A 24,865-nucleotide genomic window follows, 5' to 3' on the forward strand; every position below is an offset into this window, starting at 1 on the left:
CTCGGATCACAGCACTGCAATGATGAAAAGTTCTGTAGTTCCCTACCACACCACTTAAAGACAAATGAGGTTCATTCCAAAGTGGAATCCCAGCCATGATAAAAAATATGGGGGGGGGGGGGAGTTCCATATTGGCTATGGTGCGAAATATGCTTGAATTGTATTTTCTTAGCCAACTCTCACTCTGTCTTAGCTGAACACATCCACAGCTTGTTTGATTTACCATAGAATGAGACATTAGAACTTCTATACTATCCAGTTTCCTATTTCTGATCCAAAATAATCTCCTTTATGAGTCTTCAAAGCTGTGTGATAGGGAACTACAGCTTTTTTCATCATGGCAGAGTGCTTTCTTGGCTGAGTCGCAGAAGTCTTCCTGCCTGCCTTGCAGGCTTCCCCCCACCTGCCTTGGGAGAGTGGGGCCCTGACTGACTCCAGCTGGGGGGGGGGTTATTGGGGTTATTGATATCAATTCTTTGTGTCTTCATTTTAGATTTTTCTCATGATTTATGTGGAATTAGTTCAATTTGGTTGTGAATTTTTTGATATGTTATTGTTTATGGCTACTTATAATTATGTAATTTTTTGTATGTTGCAAGCCACCTTGACCATGGTTCTAACTTTGGAAAGGCGGCTTGCAAATGCATGGGTGGATGGATGGATGATTTTCTGTAGATCTGGATGATGTTTTAGTAGATTCCACGTCTGCTTGTTTTCTGCTGCTAGGCCAGACACTCTGTATGTTAAATCAGCTGTTCCTATTTATGATTATATATGTCTGACGCTCCATTTTTTCATCTGAAATATAATTGAAATGCTGGTGTTGGTTTCTAGATCCCAACTGAATATGAAGCTACTAGTGCTACCTGCCCTGGGAACATTTCCTGTATAAAGGGGTGATGTGATTTTCCTTGAGCAGCTGTGACTGAATGTCACTTTGAGATCCCAGCATTGGAGGTGTGCCATCATCGTGTGTCCATGATGGGGCCAGGAGCAGGCTAGCATCTAGGGCAGCCCTAGACTCTGCTTGTATCCGTGTCTCTTAAACACAGCACAAGTCGTCTTGTTCCACAGCGCAGGCTGATGCAGAAGTTAGCAATTAACTAAAGGAATTTCTGAGGAGGAGGGGAGTGCAGGATGGCTCTGAGGGGCAGCACAAGACGCTTTAGACTTTGCTCCTATCCCGTGTATAAAGGACAGCTTGTGCTTCACCAGCCACTTTGCCTTCGATGGAAGCGTGGATGTAGGGAGTGACCTTGAGCCCTGGGTGGCCTACCTGAAGCAGGTAAGGGAACAAGTAGGGACAAGAGTCTAGGGAAGCACTAAGAGACCGAGGCTGAGGCAACCTGGGACAACCAGCCAACCAAGAAGGGCACCTTCACCAGGCATGGTGAATCCAAGCCACTCTAAAACAGGCTCTTGGCCCTCTGATACACTGAAACCCAAAATGTCTCATAGGATGACCAGCCCAATGCCAGGCAGGACCTCACTAGTTATATCCATATCAGGCTGAACCTATCTGACCTTTTGGATAGTGTGGTTTCTCTCTCAAACTGCTGAAACCTCAGGTAGGGACTCTTTTCTGTTAGTCCAAGTTTTTTAGCCTTGAAAGTAATACGGAACTAGCCTGAAGCAAATGCTATGCAAATGACTGCAAGAGTATTCTGTGCCCCTGGGGGGGGGGACCTATTTGATCAAGAGCCATGCCTTCTTGCTGCATGTGGGTGAAGCAGCTGGCACTTACTTGCAAGCAAGACCCTTGTTTATGACCTATGTCTGTTCAGATTGGCAGGCAATGATGTTACCTTATGGAAGAGAGAGTCCAGTCCAATGCCGCCGACCTACAGGAGGAGGAAGGGTCTTGCGGGCACCACCGTATTCCTACTGCCCCAGCCCCCAAGGTACTTAGCACGGGGGCCGACTCCTGCACATGATTGTTCATCATACAGCACACTTATTCACTCTCTTATTCGCTCTGCCTTCTTCTTGTCTTCCCTCTCTCTTCTGGAAGTACTAGGGGTTTGCTTGTTTTCTGTACAGTTAGCTCTCAAATAGAGCTGTGTCTAGTCTACTTATTGCTAAAACAAAAGGACTCCAGGCAGAAGCCACAGCAGGTGCAAGGACGACAGCAGCTCACCTGTGGGAAGGGATAAATATGGTACTTCCACAACCTTGTGTCCTCCAGATATTTATTAGACTCCAACTCCCAACCACCCCGATCAACATGGCCCGTGGTCAGGGGTAATGAGAGTTACAATCCTACAAAATCTGGAGGACACTAGGATAGTCTGTTACTTTGGGTATTGCATTTTCCTGGGGAGGTATTGTGGCTCTTAAATATGGCACTGAAGATGGCCTTTTTTTTGGGGGGGGGGGATGCTGGCCTATCATATGATGGTGCAGCAGAATTTCTTTCTGCTGGATCCTTTTTCATTGCATTAGTTCCAAGGATTGTCTCCAGAGATGCTACTAGTTTCTCTGTGAACTGCTTTACTCACAACAGGGTATTCTGACCTGGGACACAAGTTAGGTAGTAATCCACATCTTTCTCCATAGCTCTACAGAGGATCCCTGACCCTAGAGCATATCTGTTCCCCACAGTCAGTACTGTGAGTCATCTGGACCATGAGTACCTTTGCCCAGGTTCTCCTGGGAAGTTGTCTGAAACCATGGAGAAGTATGAACTGGACACTCATTCCTCCAAGCCATGGAAGAGCCCCCACGCAGGCTTGGACGAAGGGCAGAAACCAGGTAAGGGAAATATGCACAGGGCCCTGCTAAACATAAGCAGCTGTACTGAAGCTCCCTCCATTAATCAGTCTGTTTATTTATTATTGCAAGTAGGGAACATGGAACCCTTCAGATGTTGTCAAACTACAACTCCCCATATTTGCAAAAATAATTAAAAAAAACCCAAAACATCTCACATCACCCGTGATTGTTGGCCATCATTTTTCTTCTAATTATTATTATTTTGAATTGAATTTAGATACTGCCATAGACCTGGAGGTCTCAGGGCGGTTCATCTTGGTTGAGGCTGTTGGGATTCAGAGTACAACACCAGCTGGAGGGCCAAGGGGTTCCCACCCTTGTTTTAAATATGTATGCCCAATTTTAAAAACAACCTTTTCCCCAAAGCAGTTTACAAGGAGTAAAACTGATTAAAAATAAAGAAGACAAATACAAAATGTATTCTGTATAATATTACATCCTGTTAACATTAAAACCAAAGAAGACAGCATAAAGGGGGTAGAAATTAAGAGGAAGCATGGCAGACCTCCCCAGGCAGTGTATTCCGCCACTGCGATGCCACCATTACTAAGACCCTGTGAGTATCTGCATATCTCATAACCTGAGTGAGTTCACATAGGCAGAGGCGGTCCAAAAGCTATCCCTGCCCTTTTATCTACCTGGAGGGCATGCTCCAGCAGGGCACATCTGAGAAATAGTACAAAAGAGGAGAGCTAGCCAAGTTGCCAAAGGGCACTGAGATGCAAAGTCAGGATTGCGAAAGTCACAACTTCTCCATGTACAGTGGTACCTCAGGTTACAGATGCTTCAGGTTACAGACTCCGCTAACCCAGAAATAGTAACTCGGGTTAAAAACTTTGCTTCAGGATGAGAACAGAAATCATGCTCTGGTGGCGCGGCAGCAGCGGGAGGCCCCATTAGCTAAAGTGGTGCTTCAAGTTAAGAACAGTTTCAGGTTAAGAACAGACCACCGGAACGAATTAAGTTCTTAACCCGAGGTACCACTGTATCTTTCCAAGAAGGTATCAACTAGATCAGGGGTAGCAAACATAGTACCCTCCAGATATTGTTGGACTCCAGCTCTCATCAGCCCCAGCCATCACAGGTGATGGGAACTGAAGTCCAGCAACATCCAGAGGTCACCATGTTAACTTCTGAACTAGCTCAAGGGTAGCTATCAAATTCCATCATGGGGAACCTCTCTAAATCCAGAAGGTGGTAGTGAAGGTGGGGTGGAGGGGAGAGGTTTGTTTTCCTAGGGAGAAATTAAGGGCCTCGTCAAAGTGATCTGTGGGCCTGACAAGATGTCTCGGGAAGTGTGCTGTCTCCCCGGGGCTAAGATCCAAGATGTAACTGAACGACTGCAAGGAATCATAAAACCCACTGACAAATACCCCTTCCTCTTGGTTCATGTGGGAACCAATGACACTGCAAGCAATAGCCTCCAGAAGATCAAAAGAGACTACGAGGCTCTCGGCAGGAAATTGAAGCAACTAAATGCACAAATTGTCATCTCGTCTGTCCTCCCAGTTGAACGACGTGGCCCAGGGAGAGAGGGGAAAATAGTGGAAGTGAACAGCTGGCTTCGCAAATGGTGTAAACAGGAACGGTTTGGATTCTTAGATCACGGACTGCAGTTTCTTGAAGATGGACTTCTGGCAAGTGATGGGCTGCACCTCACAACGGTTGGGAGGAATGTTTTTGCCAAAAATCTCAGAAACCTCATCAGGAGGGCTTTAAACTGACTAATGTGGGGGAGGGAGACAGTGCTCCTGAAGGTAGGAGTCTATCAATTAATGAAGATGATCATCCAAATGTCATAGACCAAATGGAGCAAACAGCACGCGGACCTAGTGGTGGGAGGAAAAAATCCTTAAATAAGAGACACGGGGGAATGATTAATGGACTTCAATGTCTGTACACTAATGCGCAAAGCATGGGAAATAAACAAGATGAGCTTGAGCTCTTGGTACAGCAAACTAAATATGACATAATAGGCATCACTGAAACCTGGTGGGATAAGTCCCACGATTGGAATGTAATAATGGGGGGATACAATCTATTTCAGAGAAACAGACCAGACAAGAAAGGAGGAGGAGTGGCGTTATATGTCAGGGATGTGTATACCTGTGAAGAGATCCAAGATTTAGAACCTCAAAGCCAATGTGAGAGCATTTGGGTCAAAATTAAGAGAGAGAAGAATAACAGAGACCTCATTGTGGGAGTTTACTATAGACCCCCAAGCCAAACGGAGGACATAGATGATGCCTTCCTGGAACAGATGGCCAAGCATGCAAAAGGAAGGGAGATAGTAGTAATGGGGGACTTCAATTACCCGGATATTTGTTGGACGTCAAACTCAGCCAAGAGCATAAGGTCAAACAGATTCCTCACTGGCCTTGCAGACAACTTCATTGTCCAGAAAGTGGGAGAAGCAACAAGAGGAACAGCCATTTTAGATCTGGTCCTAACCAATGTTGATGACCTGGTTAGTGGGGTAGAAGTGGAAGGATCATTAGGCGCGAGTGATCATGCTCTTCTGAAGTTTACTATACAGCGGAAAGGAGCAGCCAAGCATACTAGGACTCAATTTCTTGACTTTAAGAAAGCCGACTTCATAAAACTTAGGGAAGTGCTGGGTGAGATCCCATGGACAGCAATACTAAAAGGAAAGGGAGTTCATGATGGCTGGGAGTTTGTTAAGAGGGAGATAGTAAAAGCACAGCGTCAGGCAATACCAATGAGACGGAAACATGGAAGGTGCCTAAAGAAGCCAGGGTGGCTATCTAAAGAACTTTTAACTGAATTAAGATTAAAAAAGGATGTGTACAAAAAATGGAAAAGGGGGGAAACCACCAAAGAGGAATTCAAACAAATAGCCAGCACGTGTAGACACAAAGTCAGAAAAGCTAAAGCACAGAATGAACTCAGGCTTGCTAGAGAGGTTAAAAGCAACAAAAAAGGCTTTTATGGGTATGTTCGTAGCAAAAGGAAGAACAAAGAAACAGTGGGGTCACTCAGAGGAGAAGATGGTGAAATGCAAACAGGGGACACAGAAAGGGCTGAACTCCTCAGTGCCTTCTTTGCCTCAGTCTTCTCCGATAAAGAAAACAATGCCCGACCTGAAGAATTTGGAGCAAATGATTCAGCAAAGGAAACACAGCCCAGAATAACTAAGGAGACAGTACAAGAATATTTGGCTAGTTTAGATGTATTCAAGTCTCCAGGGCCAGATGAACTGCATCCAAGAGTATTAAAAGAACTGGCAGATGTGATCTCAGAACCACTGGCAGTCATCTTCGAGAAATCCTGGAGAACAGGCGAAGTCCCGGCAGACTGGAGGAGGGCAAATGTTGTCCCTATTTTCAAAAAGGGGAAAAGAGAGGACCCAAATAATTACCGCCCAGTCAGTCTGACATCAATAGCAGGGAAGATTCTGGAGCAGATCATTAAGCAAACAGTCTGTGAGCACCTAGAAAGGAATGCTGTGATCACCAATAGTCAGCATGGATTTCTGAAAAATAAGTCATGTCAGACTAACCTGATCTCATTTTTTGACAGAATTACAAGCCTGGTAGATGAAGGGAACTCAGTGGATATAGCCTACCTTGATTTCAGTAAGGCATTTGACAAGGTGCCCCATGATATTCTTGTAAAGAAGCTGGTAAAATGCGGTCTTGACTCTGCTACCACTCAGTGGATTTGTAACTGGCTGACTGACCGAACCCAAAGGGTGCTCATCAATGGTTCCTCTTCATCCTGGAGAAGAGTGACTAGTGGGGTGCCACAGGGTTCTGTCTTGGGCCCGGTCTTATTTAACATCTTTATCAACGACTTGGATGATGGACTCAAGGGCATCCTGATCAAATTTGCAGATGACACCAAACTGGGAGGGGTGGCTAACACCCCAGAGGACAGGATCACACTTCAAAACGACCTTGACAGATTAGAGAACTGGGCAAAAACAAACAAAATGAATTTTAACAGGGAGAAATGTAAAGTATTGCACTTGGGCAAAAAAAATGAGAGGCACAAATACAAGATGGGTGACACCTGGCTTGAGAGCAGTACATGTGAAAAGGATCTAGGAGTCTTGGTTGACCACAAACTTGACATGAGCCAACAGTGTGACGCGGCAGCTAAAAAAGCCAATGCAATTCTGGGCTGCATCAATAGGAGTATAGCATCTAGATCAAGGGAAGTAATAGTGCCACTGTATTCTGCTCTGGTCAGACCACACCTGGAGTACTGTGTCCAGTTCTGGGCACCACAATTCAAGAAGGACACTGACAAACTGGAACGTGTCCAGAGGAGGGCAACCAAAATGGTCAAAGGCCTGGAAACGATGCCTTATGAGGAACGGCTAAGGGAGCTGGGCATGTTTAGCCTGGAGAAGAGGAGGTTAAGGGGTGATATGATAGCCATGTTCAAATATATAAAAGGATGTCACATAGAGGAGGGAGAAAGGTTGTTTTCTGCTGCTCCAGAGAAGCGAACACGGAGCAATGGATCCAAACTACAAGAAAGAAGATTCCACCTAAACATTAGGAAGAACTTCCTGACAGTAAGAGCTGTTCGACAGTGGAATTTGCTGCCAAGGAGTGTGGTGGAGTCTCCTACTTTGGAGGTCTTTAAGCAGAGGCTTGACAACCATATGTCAGGAGTGCTCTGATGGTGTTTCCTGCTTGGCAGGGGGTTGGACTCGATGGCCCTTGTGGTCTCTTCCAACTCTATGATTCTATGATTCTATGATTCTATGAAACAATGTTCTGTTATTCAACGAATATATTCTGATTTATTGGGCGGGATCCAGAGCTCTTCCTTCAAGCTAGTATTGTTGCAGTGTGATATGACGTTATCCTGAGATTTAAGCAGAATTGTTCTGCGTAGGGGTCGCCCGTCCCCACAGCTACAGTCTCTGTATGCTAGGGTTGCCATATATTGAAGAGCAAAAAAGAGCCGCTGCCAGCCCAAACCGTGGAGAGAGGTGCACAGGGCGGCTGCTGCGCCCACACACCTCTTTCTCTGGCTCAGGCTGGCAGTGGCCACAGATTGCAGAGCAGCCCAAGCCTAAGCTGCTGCCAGCCCAAGTGGAGGCAGGACCCCAGCTCTGAGCTGATCTTTGCTGCTATGCCCTCGCTCTACTGTGGCACTTTGACTTCCAGGGCACAGTGCCTTCCCGAGCATGCACATGCTCCCCCAACCCCCAAATACCCTCCCAAACTCAGACATTTCCTTTAAAATGTAAACATCTGCCCAGATGGGCTTGTTGCCCCCCCCAAAAAAAGAGGACATGTCCTGGTTTTCCTGTATGTATGGCAACCCTACTGTAGGCTAATGGCACTGCTGTATGTAAAGTGTTTTTAGCTGTTGCACAAATAACATGGGTTTCTGTTGAATGCTGCCTATAACATCATTGGCAACAACTCTTTCCGCCCATGCCTCTGCCATTCCATAACCTTAAAAGTGCTTTAGATGCTGCGTCCTCCTCCACAATGCAAATCCAGCTTGAGAGTACTTATGTAGAACACACATTATAGACAATCACCAGCATGGCTTCCCTACGGCAATGCCTTGCTATTTTGTCATTGATTGAATTTTAATTATTCCTCTTGCTACAAATGTTCAAAGGCATTCTTTTTTGCTGCACGTATGCAGTGTAAGTGAACCCATCTTACGAGCACAGATAATTGCCCAGCTGCCTTTGCAAAGTCCATTGTTGCTAAACCCACAATGTTTAAGAAGTCTGTGAAAAGGGAATGAGGGCTGCTGTGTGCGTTCAAGTAAGGGTGCTGGCAAAACTGAATGTCCCTGCTTAAATGCTTGTGTGCAGGATTGAGGGGGAATGAGTTCCATGTGCTTTGATCCTGTGAGCTACTGCTGCAGCTCCCTTGCCTTGCCCTGCTCAAGATACCAGAAATTGACCTTGGGGCAAGGGCAGTGACTTCTGCTCCCTAGCTTCACTAGATGTTCACAAAAACATTTGCTTTCAGGGTGAGCTGCAGGATGCTTGTGCATTCACAAAGGGAACTTTGTGAACCCTTCCAGATAAGCCACAGCCACATTCTTCTTTGCTTCTCCATGATCTTTCACTTAGTCTTCACTGCCTGGTCAGAATATAGGAATATGGGAATCTTCCTTATACCAGATCAGACTGTTTCTCTGTTTAGCCTAGTATTCCAGGTATCTTCAACTTTTCAGATCCAGGACCCACTTTTAGCCCAAACAAGAATTTGCTTGGTGCTAGTGCTCCTGTTGTGACTCATCTTGTACTAGTGAGTCCTGATCCACCACTTGAATTCCACTGGACTCTACTCTTACCAGCGATGGCTTTCAAAGAGTCTCAGGCAGATGTTTTGCACAGCACCTGCATCACTTGACATCACCACCTTGCTGATGCTAAGCAGATCTAGGTTTGGTTAGTACCTAGAGATGTGACTGCCTGGGAGCCACCTTGGGTGCCATGTACATCCCCTCAGGTGCCATGATGGAAGAAAGGTGGAATATAAACGTTGGACATGAAGAAGAAGACAACAATGAAGAAGACAACGCACCTTGTACAGCAGGGATGGATAAGTCGTGTCCTCTCCCATGCCTTGGACTACAACACCCATCATCCCTGACCACTGGCCATGCTGACTGATGAGAACTGGAGTCCTATAATATCTGCAGGTCTCTCCATCTCTGGCGTGCGCTATTGCTGTTTTGCAGGAGATTACTGGTTTGGTTGCTTCCACACTAGCTTTCTCCAGCATTGCTGTCCGGTAACTCAGTTTTTATGAAGTATCCAGATGATGAAATTGTCAGCTCATTGCATTCCAGTGTTTATCACTTGATTTGTTTTTGCTGCTATTATTATTATTATTAAGCATCAGCCTGTCTAGAGCTTTTCGGGGATACCTTTAACTGAGCACTTCCTGTTGAAAGGCTCAGCATGAATTATTAATTCCAGGTGTACCCGGTAAAGCTCTCAGCAATGAATATCCTTTTTTTTTTTTTGGCTTGCTTATCTTAATTGCCCCAATACTACCCTACATTCCTGAGTTGGAGGGCACGAAAAAGGCTTAAATTATTAATACCTTTTTGAATTTAAATTTTCTGTTGTGAAATAGTGCTATTTCCCTAAAAAAATAATGGCGAAATCAGTAATCAAAGCCTCCCTCACTAGTCCCCAGGTATAGAAACTGATATTGAGGCAATTAAGAGAAGCTATTCAAGGGGCAATAAACAAAGTATTTGTTGCTAATCCACACCACTAGCAATAAAATGGGCTGACTCTACACAAGCAGGAAACTTTTAATTAACAGTGGTGGCAATCTCTGCTGAACGGGAATTAGCTGTGAGTAAACATTATAAGAAGGTCTCTTGGCCATAAGATACGGCACCGATGAGTAATATTGAGCTGTAATAAGTGCTTGCGCGCACCTCCTTTTTAATTTCCCTTGTAGTGAAGTGCAGAAAAGCAATGCTTCAACAGCACTCAAGAGCCCAAGTGTGGTAGCCACCATTATGCTTTGAGTTTCAAGCAACAGGCAGAAAAAAAGAAGTCTTGTTTACATCCTTTTTCAGTAAATGGGTTGCATCTTGGATTCTGTGTGTTCATCCCGACCACAGGCCCTTGTCTTTAACAGACGAAGCTTCAAAGAGGAGGCCCTCCCATTTACGTATCAGCAGAACAGACTGCAGTCATCACCTCAGTCATACCAGAGCAAGGTGCAATGGGAGGGAGGTGTGGCAAGTTGCTATGGAGACCATGCCGCGTCTTCCTGTCAGAGAGAGGGCCCAGGTGTCATGTGACATGGAAGCAGCACTCCTGCCATGTCTGCCAGGGGCCTTTGTGAGGAGAGGACGGGGAGGAGACCGCCAAGGAGCCCTCCCTGGTGGCTCCTGACATGGGAAATAACGTGCGGACCAGCAGCACAGGAGGAGGGTGCTGTAAACAGGTTCTGTTCTGGAGCTGAGGCCTTGGGCCAGGGGGAGAGCCACATCCATGGGCAGACACAGGGAACCTGTGGCCATCCAGAGACAGTTGGACTACAGTTCCACCTATTCCCTGACTATGGGTCTTGCTGGCTGGGGCTGATGGGAGGTTCCCAATATCAGGAGGGCCTCAGGTTCCCCAGCCCTACCCTTGGGCAAGAGGGCAGTGACCACTTCTGGTGGGCTAGGCATACTATGCTACTTGGGCAAAATTGTTACCTGTAATAATAATTTTATTATTTGTAATCCACCCATCTGGCTGGGTTGCCCCAGCCACTCTGTACCAGGTTCTGCAGGATTAGGGTGACCATAAACCATAGCCCAAAGATACAACTGTGTTCACAGGGGCTTAATTTTCTTCGAGGAACAGCCTAAGGCTACCACCCCAAATAAGCCCCTTCCCCCAGAAAGTTGTGATACCAAGGGACCAGTGACTCACCCATCTTTGATTTCTGGCCCTTCTACCATCAGTTCCAGGACTGCAGAAGCAGAAATAATGATAGGCCCAGAGCTCATTTGGAAGCCTAAGACCTCGCTTCCCTCAAGGCTTGGGTAGAGGAGGAGACAAGGACTAGTCACTAGCACATGCTCTGGATCAAGGTGGTGGAAGAAGGTGGGGCAGCTGGGGTCCCAGTCTCTGCCTATGAATTGCTGGTGCAGCAGCTTCTCGCCCAGCTTTGCTGACCCAGCCCTGCATTTGCTGTCTCTTCTAGCTCCTTCCCAGCTTTAGCCATCAAATATTTTAGAACATAAGTAGAGGAGTGTCATCCCCCCCATCCTCCCATTTTGTATCTAGCTCAGCCATCTTGTGCCTTGGTATACTGTGCTGGTACTGGCTGAATACCTGGCATAAGCTTCATCCACAGCTGCTGGTGAAATTATCATTACTTACATGGCCAGTTTAAAGCATGATTCTAGGGCAAGGATGGAGAACTTGTGGTCCTCCGAGATGTTGCTGGATTTCAATTCCCACCAGCCCCATCTGGCATTGTCAATAGTCAGGGATGGTGGGAGCAACCTTTGAAGAGCCACAGGTTCCCTACCCTGTTTCTAGGAACTAGCCCAGTTCCCTCCTTTCCCCCCAAGACTTCAGCTTCCCTTACTTGTTACTTACCGTATTTTTCGGTCTATAAGACGCACCAGACCATAAGACGCACCTAGTTTTTGGAGGAGGAAAACAAGAAAAAAAAAATTCTGAATCTCAGAAGCCAGAACAACAAGAGGGATCGCTGCGCAGCGAAAGCAGCAATCCCTCTTGCTGTTCTGGCTTCTGGGATAGCTGCGCAGCCTGCATTCGCTCCATAAGACGCACACGCATTTCCCCTTACTTTTTAGGAGGGAAAATGTGAGTCTTATAGAGCAAAAAATACGGTATCTTGCTGTTGCACTTTGCTTGGGAGCTCATTGGCTATTTAGCTTTTATTCACTATATAATTAGAAATATGGACACACCTTGATTTTTTTGTCTTCTAGTATCAATTGAAGTGAGACTGAGCTATGCTTGTGCAAGAACAAAAAATAGCACAGAATATCTGAGAAACTCCCCAGATACAAACAAAGCAGTGGGGGACATTTTCACAATCACATACTGTTCCTCCATGTACTGTATGTTAAGTCCTAAGCTTTTTTCCTCAGCCAGTATGACCAAACTGCCAACTGCTTATGTGTGTGAACTTTCATTTCAGATTATAAAATCTGTGGGTCGTTCTAACCTGCTAGATAACACAGTGTGTGCAATGAGTCAATACTTTAATGTTGACTATTACATCTTTTAAGACAGTGGTGGGATTCTGTGGCCTTCTAAATGCTGTTGGACTCTCAACTCTTATCAGCCCCAAACAGCACGGCTAATAGTAACAGGGATTATGGGAGTTGTAGTCAAACAACATCTGGATGGCCACAACTTCTCCATCCCTGTTTCAAGAAAGCAATCTTAATTCGGAGCATGTTCCACTGAAGTCAGTGAGACACTTCTGAGTAAACTGGTGTACAATAGGGTTGCATATTATAGGATGCAGCTGAGGAAATAAATAAGTTCAACTAGCTACCGTTATCTTAATCAAGCTGATAAGGACTTTCACCATCACCCTTAACTGGTCTAACAAATATTCTAACATTCACCATTAAACCCAAAATAAACAGAAGATGTGAGCATTTGTAAAAGTCAAAACCAGGGTCAGAATGCCTGAAGGGTATTGTGTGCAAAGCCGTAGATGCAACTTCATCATGAATCAGTAATGACTTCCTGCTTGTTAGACTTGATGTGAGACATCAAGGCTGTGTAACAGTGACAACGACACACAATCTGTTTCCAGCTGATAAATATTGAGAGAGAACATTTCCCACAGAGAAGTCTCCCTTGAGAGAAACAGCTGAGGCATAGGATTGTGCAAACTAGCTCAAACCTTTGCTGACCCCCATCTCTCTCACACTGCCCTTCGGTCAGAGTTAAGGTGCTCATGTTGTGTTAGGACGCACTTCCTTTGCATTGTTCTCAGTTGCCCATGCTGGCTGCGTGGGTGCCTGAAGGATTGCAGTTCCCACTTCTGTCCATTTCCCTGCTGCGAAGCACTCAGCATTTATAGAAAGATGATTGGCAGGTTCCTTACTGTTACTAAGCAACCCACACTGGAGTTGAAATGAAATGGGTTTGTTTTTAGAACTGGAATGCCAGTCTGACTAAATGATGCCTCTCCTCCACCTCCCTCTTAGTGCAGATTGGGGCACAAGATGACCTGGTGGTCATTTTGTGCTTTTGCTTTGTACCTTTCCTCGTTATTTTTTTGTATTCTGGTTATAAGGACTGAAAAAAAATATCCCTGCAGAGATTCAGGGCTCATCCAGACTTCCTGTTGCGCCATGTTTTCCAGGCTCAGGTCCGGAATTTAAATCTCCGTGTCCATGTGTTTGGCTTTTCTTCCCCCCTCGACACTTTCCCTGGGAAAACTCACATTTTACCGGTGAATCAGAGCAATTGGCAATCCTCAGTGGAAGCTCAAGTCTCACCCACACTTCTGTTTATCTTGTGCCTAGAAAGCATGTGTCCAAGCGTGTTTCCTGTGCTCTTCTCCTTTCTAAGAAAAAACTCACTCTTTAGCAATATATCATAACAAATGGCAATCTGGGGAATACCTGAATTGCCCTTTGCTCTGATGGAGTGCTAAAGAGTGGTTTCCCCCCCAGGTGAAAGCAGCTGGACAGGAGGAAGTGTGGAGAAGCCCTAAGTGTGGGGAAACAAGGGAATAATTGGTGGGTGCAGGGGACTTGAGAGGCTTCAATTGACCAAGATAATCTCTAACCTAATGTCTATTGTTCCATTGCAGCGCTTGGAAGATGGGCAAGGACCAAATCCACCCTCATCTCCATTCTCAAGGTGCCTCTGATGTTTGGCTTTTTGTACCTGTTTGTGTGCTCCCTTGATCTGCTGAGCTCTGCTTTCCAGCTGGCAGGAGGTGAGGGTCACAATGTATGCCTGTCTCCCCTTCCTCCCTTTCTTTCTCTATAGGGTCCATGGGAATGAAGCTGCTTGATCCCCTTCCCTTTGGTCTTATTGCTTCCACTTCCTGCCTTTCTCTGGAACTGGAGTAGGTCCTGCTGAGTCCAGGCTATTGCAAAAGAGCCTGAGGTCAACAGCATGGAGAGGGAGAACTGTTTTCTCATTGCTCCCATGGCTAAAGATTGCCAATTCTGGACCCCTTCACCCAGATGTGCTTTTCCTGATGGGGAGTCCAGAATCCTCAGAATTTCTTTCAAAAACAAGCCATTTTGTTTGGAACATTTATTTAGTTTTCTAGCGCAACTAGAAAATGACTCATCCAAATAGGAAGCATTTCTGGTTTGCTTTGTCTTGCTGCTTTACAAGCTGCATTTAAATTGTGATAGGTACATCTGCTACATTTTGTAAGTGGCTCAAGGAAAATTCTGTCTTGCTTTGTATGCCCTACTTGTCAATGTTAGTATTTCATGCCTCCGATGCTGCAGATGTGATTGGTGTAATTCACATGCCTGTCTGGGAAGAGTGTGGGAACGGAAGACAGTCTTATTTCTTCTGCTATAGATAGGTAGCCGTGTTGGTCTGCCATAGTCAAAATAAAAAAATTCCTTCCAGTAGCACCTTAAAGACCAACTAAGTTAGTTCTTGGTATGAGCTTTCGTGTGCATGCACACTTCTTCAGATACACACTTCTTCTGCTATGTGTACTGTTACACTGTACTTTTGCTTTTGCTTTTGTTCTGTCTGTTCCCTCGGAGCTGGAAAGCATGCATTGATTCTTTTGTTGGTATGTAGCGTGAATAAATACATAGATTAGCTCTACAATGTCTTCTTCTTCTTGCTGTGTTACGCCAGAAGATTAGTGTGCATATATCAGTTGATGTATGTCGCTGAAGCGCACTGAAGAAGAAGGGGAATGCCTTTTCCAGAGCTGCGCATACCGTAGGAACGCTCGGAGTTCGGGGGCTGCAGGGGCACCCCAGGGTTTTTTTCCAACAGTCAACCCCACCTCTCAGTCCTGAAATGTATTGTCATACCACTTTGTGTTCTCAGTTCAGCGTCTATCGGGGGCAGCGCAATATCTCATTATCCTTGTACTGCATTCTCTTCTTCTTTGGCGTTCGCTCGTAGCCAAGTAAGATTGTCTTCCATGAATATGGTCTTAACAGTGTGTCCATAGGTGACTGAGGAGGCCAATTCTGAATCTGCACATCCTTCCGCAGTGGGGACATAGGTTTTCAGGCAGGAGTTGATCAAAGTGAGAGTGTGCCAAATGTGCCTTCCTCTTAGCTTGTTTCTCCCTTTCAGCCTGAGTAGGTGCTTCTTCAAAGTCCATGACACCTTTGGTAGAGGCTATTCTCCAATTGGAGTGCTTGCAGGCCAGTGTTTCCCAGTTGTCAGTGTTTATACTACATTTTTTTAGATTTGCCTTGAGAGCGTCTTTAAACCTCTTGTGTTGTTCACTGGCATTACACTTTCAAATCCTAAATTGGGAATAGAGTAGCTGCTTTGGAAGACGATAATCAGGCAACCAAATAACATGACCAGTCCAACGAATGTTGAAGAATCATTGCTTTGACATTGGTGATCTTTGCTTCTTCCGATACACTGACATTAATTCGCCTGTCTTACCAAGTGACAGTAAATTTTTTTTTGAGACACCTAAATCCCAAAATGGTTTTAGACCTTCTATATTGCATTGTAGCACATTTCATGGTTATGGAGTTAGTGATATTTCAAAATGTGCTCGCAGCAGAATGCTAGAGGCTCAGAACCCAAAAACATATTGCAAGAGGCCTCCAGTGACCAAGCATGGTTTTTGTTCTCTGCACAGCTCCTGCTTGTGCCTCCCATATCTCTACTTCTTCCTGATTTTTGGGTCCTGTTATCCCTTGTTCTTGATCAATTTGCATTTCACAGGAGAGGCCCTCTCTTGAGAAGGGTTATCTTGCTTGCCTTCTAATAAAGTCACTTAGGTTTCCTTCTATATCAGGGACCTGCTACCAAATACTACTGGACAGCATCATATTCTCCTTTCCACTACCTCATTTCACTGGCTCTCTATAGTTGGCTCCTTTGTACTTGCCTTCCCATCTATGCTGTTGGCAGGGCTGGGCATGGGGAGTAGAAATCTGGTTTTGAATCAGGTTACATTTGTATCCCATTCAGTTGCAGGGAGGAGACCCATGTGGACTCACAGGGTGGAAGGCTGGGTGACCAACAGTAGGTGGAGCCTAAGCCAACGACTGGTGGAGCCAACTAATTCTACTTTTCCTCCCTCCTCCTCCTCCTCCTCCTCCCTGCTGAATTATGCAAGGGCAACACTGGGACAAAGGAGGAGGAAGCTGACAGCCAAGGCCACCCCCTGGCTGGATGTAATCAAGAAGGCAGGCAGGCGGGGGCTGGCTGAGGGGCAGACTTAAGTTGGTGGGGCACTGCTTGCCTGGTGGGAAATGGAGAAAGATGTGTGGCGTAGGCAGAAAGCTCTGACTTTTGCATGGCTGCTATGTAGCCTACTGTACAAAGTCAAGAGTCACATCCAGTGCTCTACCCACTTTGGCCTCTGGCCCCACCAACCACTGGCGTGTGGCCTCTGGAAGGTCCCCCACAAGGGAATGTGGCCCTTGGTCTGCAAAAGGTTCCCATTCATGGTCAGTCTAGAGCAGTGTTTCCCAACCTTTTTTGGGCAAAGGCACACTTGTTTGATGAAAAAAATCTCGCGGCACACCACCATTACAGCCCCGTGACGTCAGCGCGCAGCGTCACGCCGGGAGGGACGCACGAAAGTGAAAGTTTTCAATTTTTTCCCTCCCCCTTGCCGGGGAACCTCCAAGCTTTGGGGTGGGGGGGGAGGAGGCAGCAAAGCGAGGGACTGAGGGACGGCGGCAGCTGAGGCGGCGGCGGCTGTTGTGGTGGTGGCGGCGATAGCGGGCGGAGGAGGGGGCGGCGGCGGGGCCGAGGTGGCCGGCGGCGGCGGGGGAGGCGGCGGCGGGTGGAGCAGGAGGGCGGCCGAGGCCAGTGAGGGAGTAGGGTTGCCCGGGGCTTGAGGAGCCGTCGCCGGGAGTTGCTGCTGCTGCCCGGACATGCCGGCCTCCTCCTCGTCCGCTGTCTCGCGCTCCTCCCTTTTGCACGCGCTGCCCCGCCGCCGCCCCATTGGCTGGGTCCTGTCAGCTGATCCTGTGTGTGTGTGAGGGGAGAATGGAGAGAGAAACCTCGGCACCACCACCGCGGAGCCGCCCCCGGCTCGACGCGGATCCTCGACGCCGCCGCCTCTCACCGCCCGACTCGCCCGCCTCCCTCCCACGGCACACCAGCCAACGTCTCACGGCACACTTGTGTGCCGCGGAACACCGGTTGGGAAACACTGATCTAGAGAAGCATGAACAACCTTCCACTTACATGTTTCCTTCCTTAGTGAAAAGCAGCTAAAGTTGGGAGTGGAAGAATGCCGGGGAGGAGGGGCTTGCTTAAGGATTTCAATTCCAGCCAGCTTGTGGCTGCTAGAAATCCCTTCCCCAATTTGTGAGCAAATGTGGAAACATTTGGGTCTTACCAAGTGCTCACACAGAGACTTCTGTCTTCTGCCCCATAGGTAAAGTAGCCGGGGACATTATCAACGACAACGCCATCCTCTCCAACCCAGTGGCAGGGCTTGTGGTGGGAATCCTGGTCACCGTCCTGGTTCAGAGCTCCAGCACCTCCAGCTCCATCATCGTCAGCATGGTCTCCTCGGGGCGTGAGTCATTCTGGCAAATATCAATGTAGAAGGGAGGGGATGTTTCTGGAGGTGTGGCTTCATGTGGGTGCAGGAGAAATTAGGTTGCATGCTCCCCACTACTCCTTCCCTCATTTGATTCTTGTATGTCTACTGGCATCACTGTAGCCATCAATTTGCCTTGGCAGCATTTTCATACTTTGCTGTTATCACAAGGTATCTTTGAATTTGGCTGGGAGTGGGAGACGGATGAAATCTGAGTGGGATGTATGCAGGACTGAGGAGGAAGGGAGAAGAAGACATCACAGGTTGGGGAACCAAAGAGAGGTTGTTTGCTTGAAACTTCACTCTGTTTCTGGTGCCCCAGATGGGGTACGGAGTCAGAGTACCCAGAAGGCACTGTCCTTGCCCTTTCCTTCCTAGTGCTGGAGGTACGTTCCGCCATCCCTATCATTATGGGTTCCAACATTGGCACTTCAGTCACCAACACCATTGTGGCACTGATGCAGTCCGGTGACAGAGATGAATTTAAGAGGTGAGTGTTGTGGTGGGCATGTGACAGGAGCAACCAGTGGGGCTGTTGAAAAGTGGAGATTGGTGTGGGCTGCATCTATGGGATACTTTAGAGAGAAAGCCAGTTGTAGTGCAGCTGACAGAGATGGGTGAAGACCAGGAATTAGGAGGGGATCAGAGGCGCTTGGAAACTTTACGGTGACTGAAGCTCCTGAGGCCCATAGGAACTGACTGGGGCAGTGAGGAACAAGACCATCTTAACAAGGGAGTAACTGTACCTTTGACTGACTGGGTAGGCCGAGTAGACAGACAAAGATCTGGAGTAGATGGGTGGATTGGAGAGAGATTTGGCCAAGCAGAGGGAAATTGTTTGGCAACACAATGGTAACATGAAGTATCTGATATTTGGACCATTGCCCAGTTGAGACCATCCCCATCATTCTCAACCCTGCACTGCTACAGTTCACATCAATGATGGCTTCTCTACTGCCTTTCAGAGCCTTTGCAGGGGCCACCTTACATGACTGCTTCAACTGGTTGTCAGTGCTGGTTTTGCTGCCTCTTGAAGTGGCCAGTGGCTATCTGCACTACCTCACCACGGTGACTGTGGCAACTCTCAACTTCCCCAGTGGACAGGACGCTCCAGAGCTTCTGAAAGTAATCACAAAGCCCTTCACTAGCCTTATTATCCAGGTGTGTGTTGTTGACAAGTCGTGCGTGGTCTCTTTGGGCTTTGTCATAAGGGAAATAGCCACCTCCCCATGCTTGGGACCCTGGCCATGTCCTTATCCTCCATTCTACCTTCCAGTTCTCTCTCTAGGTGGTGAGTGTCAGGAGCCTAGCCCTTGTCTACATCTAAGGACTGTGGATCTGTTGATCTCTGTGAAGTTCATACCTTCAATAAATTGTGGGGCTACTGAAAGATAATTATTTGGCTACTGGTAAAGGGTCAATGTCCAAGATTCTGTAAAGCAAAGTAGGAAAAGGGATTTGGTAGCCAATAGTTGAGGGGGAAATGGGGACCCAAGCAAGTCCTGCTTTACTCACTCCAGGTCACAACTCATGCAATGGGAGAAATGTTATTCTCTTATGGTACAAGAGATTGTGATAGGGACAGCCTTGGCAGGGGAAAGCCCAGGCAGGTGTAGCAGTCAGTTCCCTAAGAACCCAGCTCAATTCCATAGCTTCAAGCTGATATAAAAATTGCTAGTCTGTTTGTCCAGGATTTCTAAAGAGAACATAAATTTCCAGACACTCTATGCCAGGGGTCTGCTTCTCCTTCTCTTCCTTTTATGGGAAACTTTGGGCTCTCTGTCTCCCATCCCTGACAACATTTCCATTATCTTTCCCCCTGTTCCCACAGCTGGATAAGTCAGTGATCACCGGCATTGCTACAGGTGATGAGAGTTTGCAAAACAAGAGTCTGATCAAGGTGTGGTGTAAAGCATCAGCTCCACAGGTGAGAGTTCAGGGTGTGTGTGGCCGGGGTGATGCGATGGGAGGGCTAGAAGCAGTAGGGGCTGAGTATCAGAATGTGCTGATGGTCCTGGCAGAAGACTTCAAGTCAGCGACTCAACATTTAACTGCACAGTCCAGAAATTGATCAATGAGACACCTTTGGGAATTTTGGAGAACGGAGTGTGAACAATTTCCATTTCTGTGCAGGGTTGGAAAGCAAGGTTGCACAGATCCTAGGCCACAATTGTGCTTTTTGGAGACAACAAAGCAGGAATGTTGGGGTGTGAGAGATGACATTGACCCGGTTCGCAGATCCCATTAAACCACCGTTAAAATTAAGCCATGGTTTAATGTGCTGGTTCACAGTATTGAAATCACAGGAGCTTCACTTCTCCCCTGCTCCTGCTGCTACCGTCCCCAGGAAACAAGCCATGATTTGACTTGTCATGTTGTCTTAAGCCAGTGGTGTCCAAACTTTATTCAAAGATGGCTAACCAAAGTTGTTGAGCTTTTTTTAAGATTGAAGTTGTGGAGGTTTTTTTTTAGGATTTTACCCCAGGAAAAAAAATGCCACAGGGGCTGGTAACGGACTTTGGACATGCCTGTCTTAAGGCTTCAACCCAAGGACTATGGTCACAGTGCTTAGCCAAAAAGACTGGACTTATGTGGGATGTTAGCGCAAGCACACAGAAACATTATGGACAGACATGGGAGACAATGCATTAAAATGATCATTATGCATTGCTATCCATTAAGAGCCATGAACAATTAAGTGTCATTTTAAGGATTAATTGATCACTGATGCGAGGTTGACAGGATTTAGAGGTTTTACTAGTGGGTTATCTAGAGGTTCTTTGAAATAAGGCAAGTACTGTGGTGGAAACCTGACAAAGGAAGGATGGTTGGTGTTGGAATTAGCATTTTAGTATTCTTTTGCCTGCTTGAAATAAGTCGGAATGCACAAAGGAAGTAATTTAGGATGGCTAACTGAAATGGCTAAACAGAGACACCAAATATTAACCATAGAACAACAAGGCCCTTTCTGTGTCAGCATGGGTGACAAAGCGCCTGCATGTGGCTGATGCCTCCCTCCTTTTTTCTACAGATTTCTTCCTTGAGCTCTAGAGGAAGCTTCCTGAACTGCAGCTCCCGTGCCCTATGCAGCCTGGACAGTGCTGGGAACCTCAGCAGGGCTGTGAAAGAGAAATGTAAGAACTGCCAACCCCAGGCAGCAGGACCCTGTTAGAAACGGCAGCTGTACCTGTGCCGTTCCTGTGAAGGCGGCAAGGGAGAATCATGACTTAGGGCAAGAGGAATTGGATTGTTCCTAATGTACTCTCTGCATCTTGCTCCTTCACCTAGGCCATCACCTATTTGTGGACACCTCTCTGCCAGACTTGGCTGTGGGCCTCCTGCTGCTGGCTGCCTCACTGATTATGCTGTGCACCTGCCTGATCATGCTGGTCAAGATGCTCAACTCTGTGCTCAAAGGCCATGTGGCCAAAGCAATCCAGAAGGTCATCAACACAGGTAGGCTGCCTGAAACCAGGCCCAGAGAGAACTCCTGGCTCCCTCAGTGGATACCCAGCCGTGAGCCAAAGGGTGTGGATTCTAGTAGAGACTCTCTGGGTTCCAGGCCACCAGAAGTTCACTAACTGGGTTCTCATGGCTGAAGCTATTTGTGGATCTCAGTCTTTCCTCCTTGTTCCTGGGCAGATCTGCCATCCCCTTTTGGCTGGGTTGCTGGCTACTTCGCCATGCTTGTTGGTGCTGGAATGACCTTTATTGTACAGAGCAGCTCAGTCTTCACTTCAGCAATCACACCACTTATTGGTAAGTCAGCATTTACTCTGGTTCCATGGGCAAGATAGAAGGGATGTGTGTGTTTACACAAAAAGAAACTAAAATGGCCAGACTGACAATAAAGCCTATAAGTCCCGTCTCTCCCACTCGGCCTCTTATGAGGAAGTGGGTCTTCGGATACCTGAATATCACTAACCCAATATAAGCATTTAGAAAGACCAAGGTGTTGCTGTAACTTCTGCTAAACAGTAAGTGATGGTGCTGTGAAGCATAGCTAGCTCTGGAATCCCTCAGGAAGAAGATGTCATGAGTAATAGCAGAAGATGTCTCGAGGCGCTCTTGCAGTGGCATAAAGGCCAGGTCTTTAAAAAGGAATGTTCCCCATTGCCTATTATCTTGAGTGACTGTTGAGGGGAAAGAAAGTGCTGTTTTCCTGATGGTTTTCTCTCTTTTTTCTTCTTCTTCTGCGGCACAGGCCTTGAGCTGATTAGCTTGGAACGTGCTTATCCACTCACCCTTGGTTCCAACATCGGAACAACCACCACAGCTATCCTAGCTGCCCTGGCAAGTCCAGGAGACAAGATGGCCAGTGCCTTCCAGGTGAGCAGATGCCCTCTCCCTACTTGGTTAGGGTGGAATTACTTTAGAAGAGCATACCTTCCAAGCCAAAGGGTGTGTGTGTGTTATGTATACATACACACATATGCATTATATACACAAATGCTGCCAAACAGAATCCACCTTGCAGTTTGTGCATCCCAGGTCAAATGTGGCTGATTTCAGCGATACCCTTCTGGTCTTTTATGTATTTCTGTCTACTGCAAATGCAAATGCAATGGACCTCTGTTTGGGAAAAAGGCAGTATAGAGAAGCAAGCAAGCAAGCAAACAAACAAACAAACACAGTTTGTCATGACCGCATTGATCTTGGAAGGCCCTGGGTTATTATTATTTATTACATTTATATCCCACCTTTCTTCCAAGGAGCTCAGGGTGGCATATGTAGTTCTCCCTCACCCCATTTACCCTCACCTGTGAGGTCAGTTAGACTGAAAGACTGTGGCCAACCCAAGGTCAACCATTGACCTTCATGGTTGAATGTGAATTTCCACTCTTGTCTGTCAGATGTCAATCCAGCACTCTGGCCGCTGCACCACACTGGCTCTTAAAACATGAAGTGGCCCATGGGGAAAGCGGGATTATCTTCTTTACATGCCCTACCTGTTTCAGCCTGGCATGCCATCATTTCTCAGTCTTGCCTCCAGGATGGTTGCTATGTTTCTGTTTTCCCCTCCTCAGATTGCTCTTTGCCATTTCTTCTTCAACATCTCTGGAATCTTACTGTGGTATCCCTTGCCTTGCACCCGTCTGCCCATTCAGATGGCCAGAGCGCTAGGTGAGCAGACGGCCAAATACCGCTGGTTTGCCGTCTTCTACCTACTCACCTGCTTCCTGCTGTTGCCATTGCTGGTTTTTGGACTCTCCATGGCAGGATGGCAGGTCCTGGTGGGCGTGGCAGCCCCTTTCCTATGCCTCCTGGCTTGTGTGGCCTTTGTCAACGTCATGCAGTCACGAAGTCCCGGCCGACTGCCCCGGTGGCTCCAGAGCTGGGACTTCCTGCCGTACTGGATGCACTCCTTGCAACCCATGGATGAGCTGATCACTAGGGCCACCCTGTGTTGCGCTGGTCGTCGCTCAAGCAGCCAAGAGGAACAGAGTGATTTATCTCCTCAGATTAAAGCCAGTCTCTCAATCACTTCCTTAGAGGAATTGTCACTACCACCAAGGCCCTCTCCTCGACTAAATTTACCAGCAGTGCAAAATGCTACCCACCTGTAACCTGTGTTGGAACATCGCCCCATTGCTGCCTGCAGATATTGGTGCTCAGCAGAAAAGCAATGGTAGACCTGACCTCTGAAAACAAAGTGCACCTGCCACCATGTAGGGAAGGGTGTGTGTGTGTGTGTTGAGCTGCAGTGCTGGTGGCTTCATGTGTGACTCTAGCTGTATGACTGCCATGTGTGTATCTGTCTTCCAGCCATTGTGGATTCTTCTGCCACTGTGTATGACCCGGTATTGTGTGTGTGTGTGTGTGTGTGTGTGTGTGTGTGTGTGTGTGTCTATAAATGAGCATTCAACTGTTGCTTTAAACATCAGTGTGTATGGCTTGCATCCATGAGTACAAAATTCAGCCTTTGCAACTGTGTTTGTGTCTCTCAAGGTGAGGGTGTTTTGTGTGCAGTGCATTAGATGCCCTGCCATGAGTTGGTTTGGGAAGTTGAGCAAGGTCTAAGCTTGGAATGTTCTGCATGGAGACAGCAGGGAAGTTCTTCCTGTAGCAGCACTGGGGATTATCCTGTGAAGTATTTTTCAGGATGTGCCACACATTTGCAATATATTAAACATAATTATGTAGTGGTGCTTGGAGATCATTCTCCATCCTCCTCTCCTGACAATATGGTGCCAATAGCCTCTTTGTGACCCCTTGTCTCTCTATGACGGGGGTTCTAGACACTGCTTTAGTAAATATCATCTTTAATTTTAAAAAATTGTTAAGAAGTTTTAAGAAAAGTATTGCTACCTCCCCATTCACATTGCTTTTATATCTGCAGATGAGTTCCGAACAATTTTCTAGGTGGACTATCAGGGTTCAGTAGGATGGGAATGGGATGAGATAAGTGGCTTGAAGGGGCTTCTTTCCATGTATCTTTTGTTGTACGACTTCTTGCTTTCAGTCAAAGTGCAAACCAAAGTTTCGTGGTTCAAATAAAAATCCAGATTGAGAAGAGCTTGATGTTTATTATTTACAAAATTTGGTGCACTATTATCTTTGTCACACACACACACACACACACACACACACACACACCAACTCACCCAATGTACAGCAAAGTTGTATAATGCAGATCAACAGCTAGCAGTCATCAAAAAGAAATTGCACATAAAACAGAAGCCATTTCTTACATATTTTTGAAAAAAAACCCTGTGTTGTTAAAGAGAATATGAACACTTAAGAAAGTGCTGCCTTGGATGAGAAACCTAGCATGTGATGTGGGCAAATTCTCTGTTTGAGGTTGCCATCAAAATGCTTCTTTTGAGTTCTGAAGCCTGACCCATACTGCCTTAGGAAAATGTACACACAAGGATAAATTA

At 46.7% G+C, this 24,865-nt stretch overlaps 1 protein-coding gene across 7 annotated transcripts; it reads left to right on the forward strand.

Moving 5' to 3' along the window:
• Positions 1-1,166: 1,166 nt before the first annotated feature.
• Positions 1,167-24,500, forward strand: SLC34A1 (solute carrier family 34 member 1). Of its 7 annotated transcripts, XM_081185025.1 has the most exons (14): positions 1,221-1,285; positions 1,459-1,568; positions 1,785-1,901; positions 2,557-2,751; positions 14,055-14,183; positions 17,817-17,960; positions 18,363-18,474; positions 18,950-19,145; positions 19,816-19,911; positions 21,016-21,118; positions 21,273-21,440; positions 21,627-21,743; positions 22,189-22,313; positions 23,012-24,500. In XM_081185025.1, exons 3-14 carry the CDS (start codon positions 1,796-1,798, stop codon positions 23,549-23,551), a joined length of 2,031 nt encoding a protein of 676 aa, XP_081041151.1. In that variant the 5' UTR covers positions 1,221-1,285; positions 1,459-1,568; positions 1,785-1,795; the 3' UTR covers positions 23,552-24,500. The 7 variants fall into 7 exon arrangements, with proteins under 7 accessions (XP_081041150.1, XP_081041151.1, XP_081041155.1 ...); XM_081185024.1 differs by lacking the exon at positions 1,459-1,568 and having other exon boundaries at positions 1,167-1,285; XM_081185029.1 differs by lacking the exons at positions 1,221-1,285; positions 1,459-1,568; positions 1,785-1,901; positions 2,557-2,751 and adding an exon at positions 9,754-10,464.
• Positions 24,501-24,865: the final 365 nt, after the last annotated feature.

The sequence above is a fragment of the Podarcis bocagei genome, assembly GCF_964188305.1.
Source record: "Podarcis bocagei genome assembly, chromosome: 2".
Classification (NCBI taxonomy): Eukaryota; Metazoa; Chordata; class Lepidosauria; order Squamata; family Lacertidae; genus Podarcis; species Podarcis bocagei.

Bases quoted from the DNA above. Each gene is read 5' to 3' on its own strand.
- SLC34A1 (XM_081185024.1), top strand. From the start codon at position 1,796: ATGATGTTACCTTATGGAAGAGAGAGTCCAGTCCAATGCCGCCGACCT. The intron at 2,752-14,054 runs GTAAGGGAAATA...GTTCCATTGCAG, and splicing joins GGACGAAGGGCAGAAACCAG to CGCTTGGAAGATGGGCAAGG. The intron at 14,184-17,816 runs GTGAGGGTCACA...TCTGCCCCATAG, and splicing joins TGCTTTCCAGCTGGCAGGAG to GTAAAGTAGCCGGGGACATT.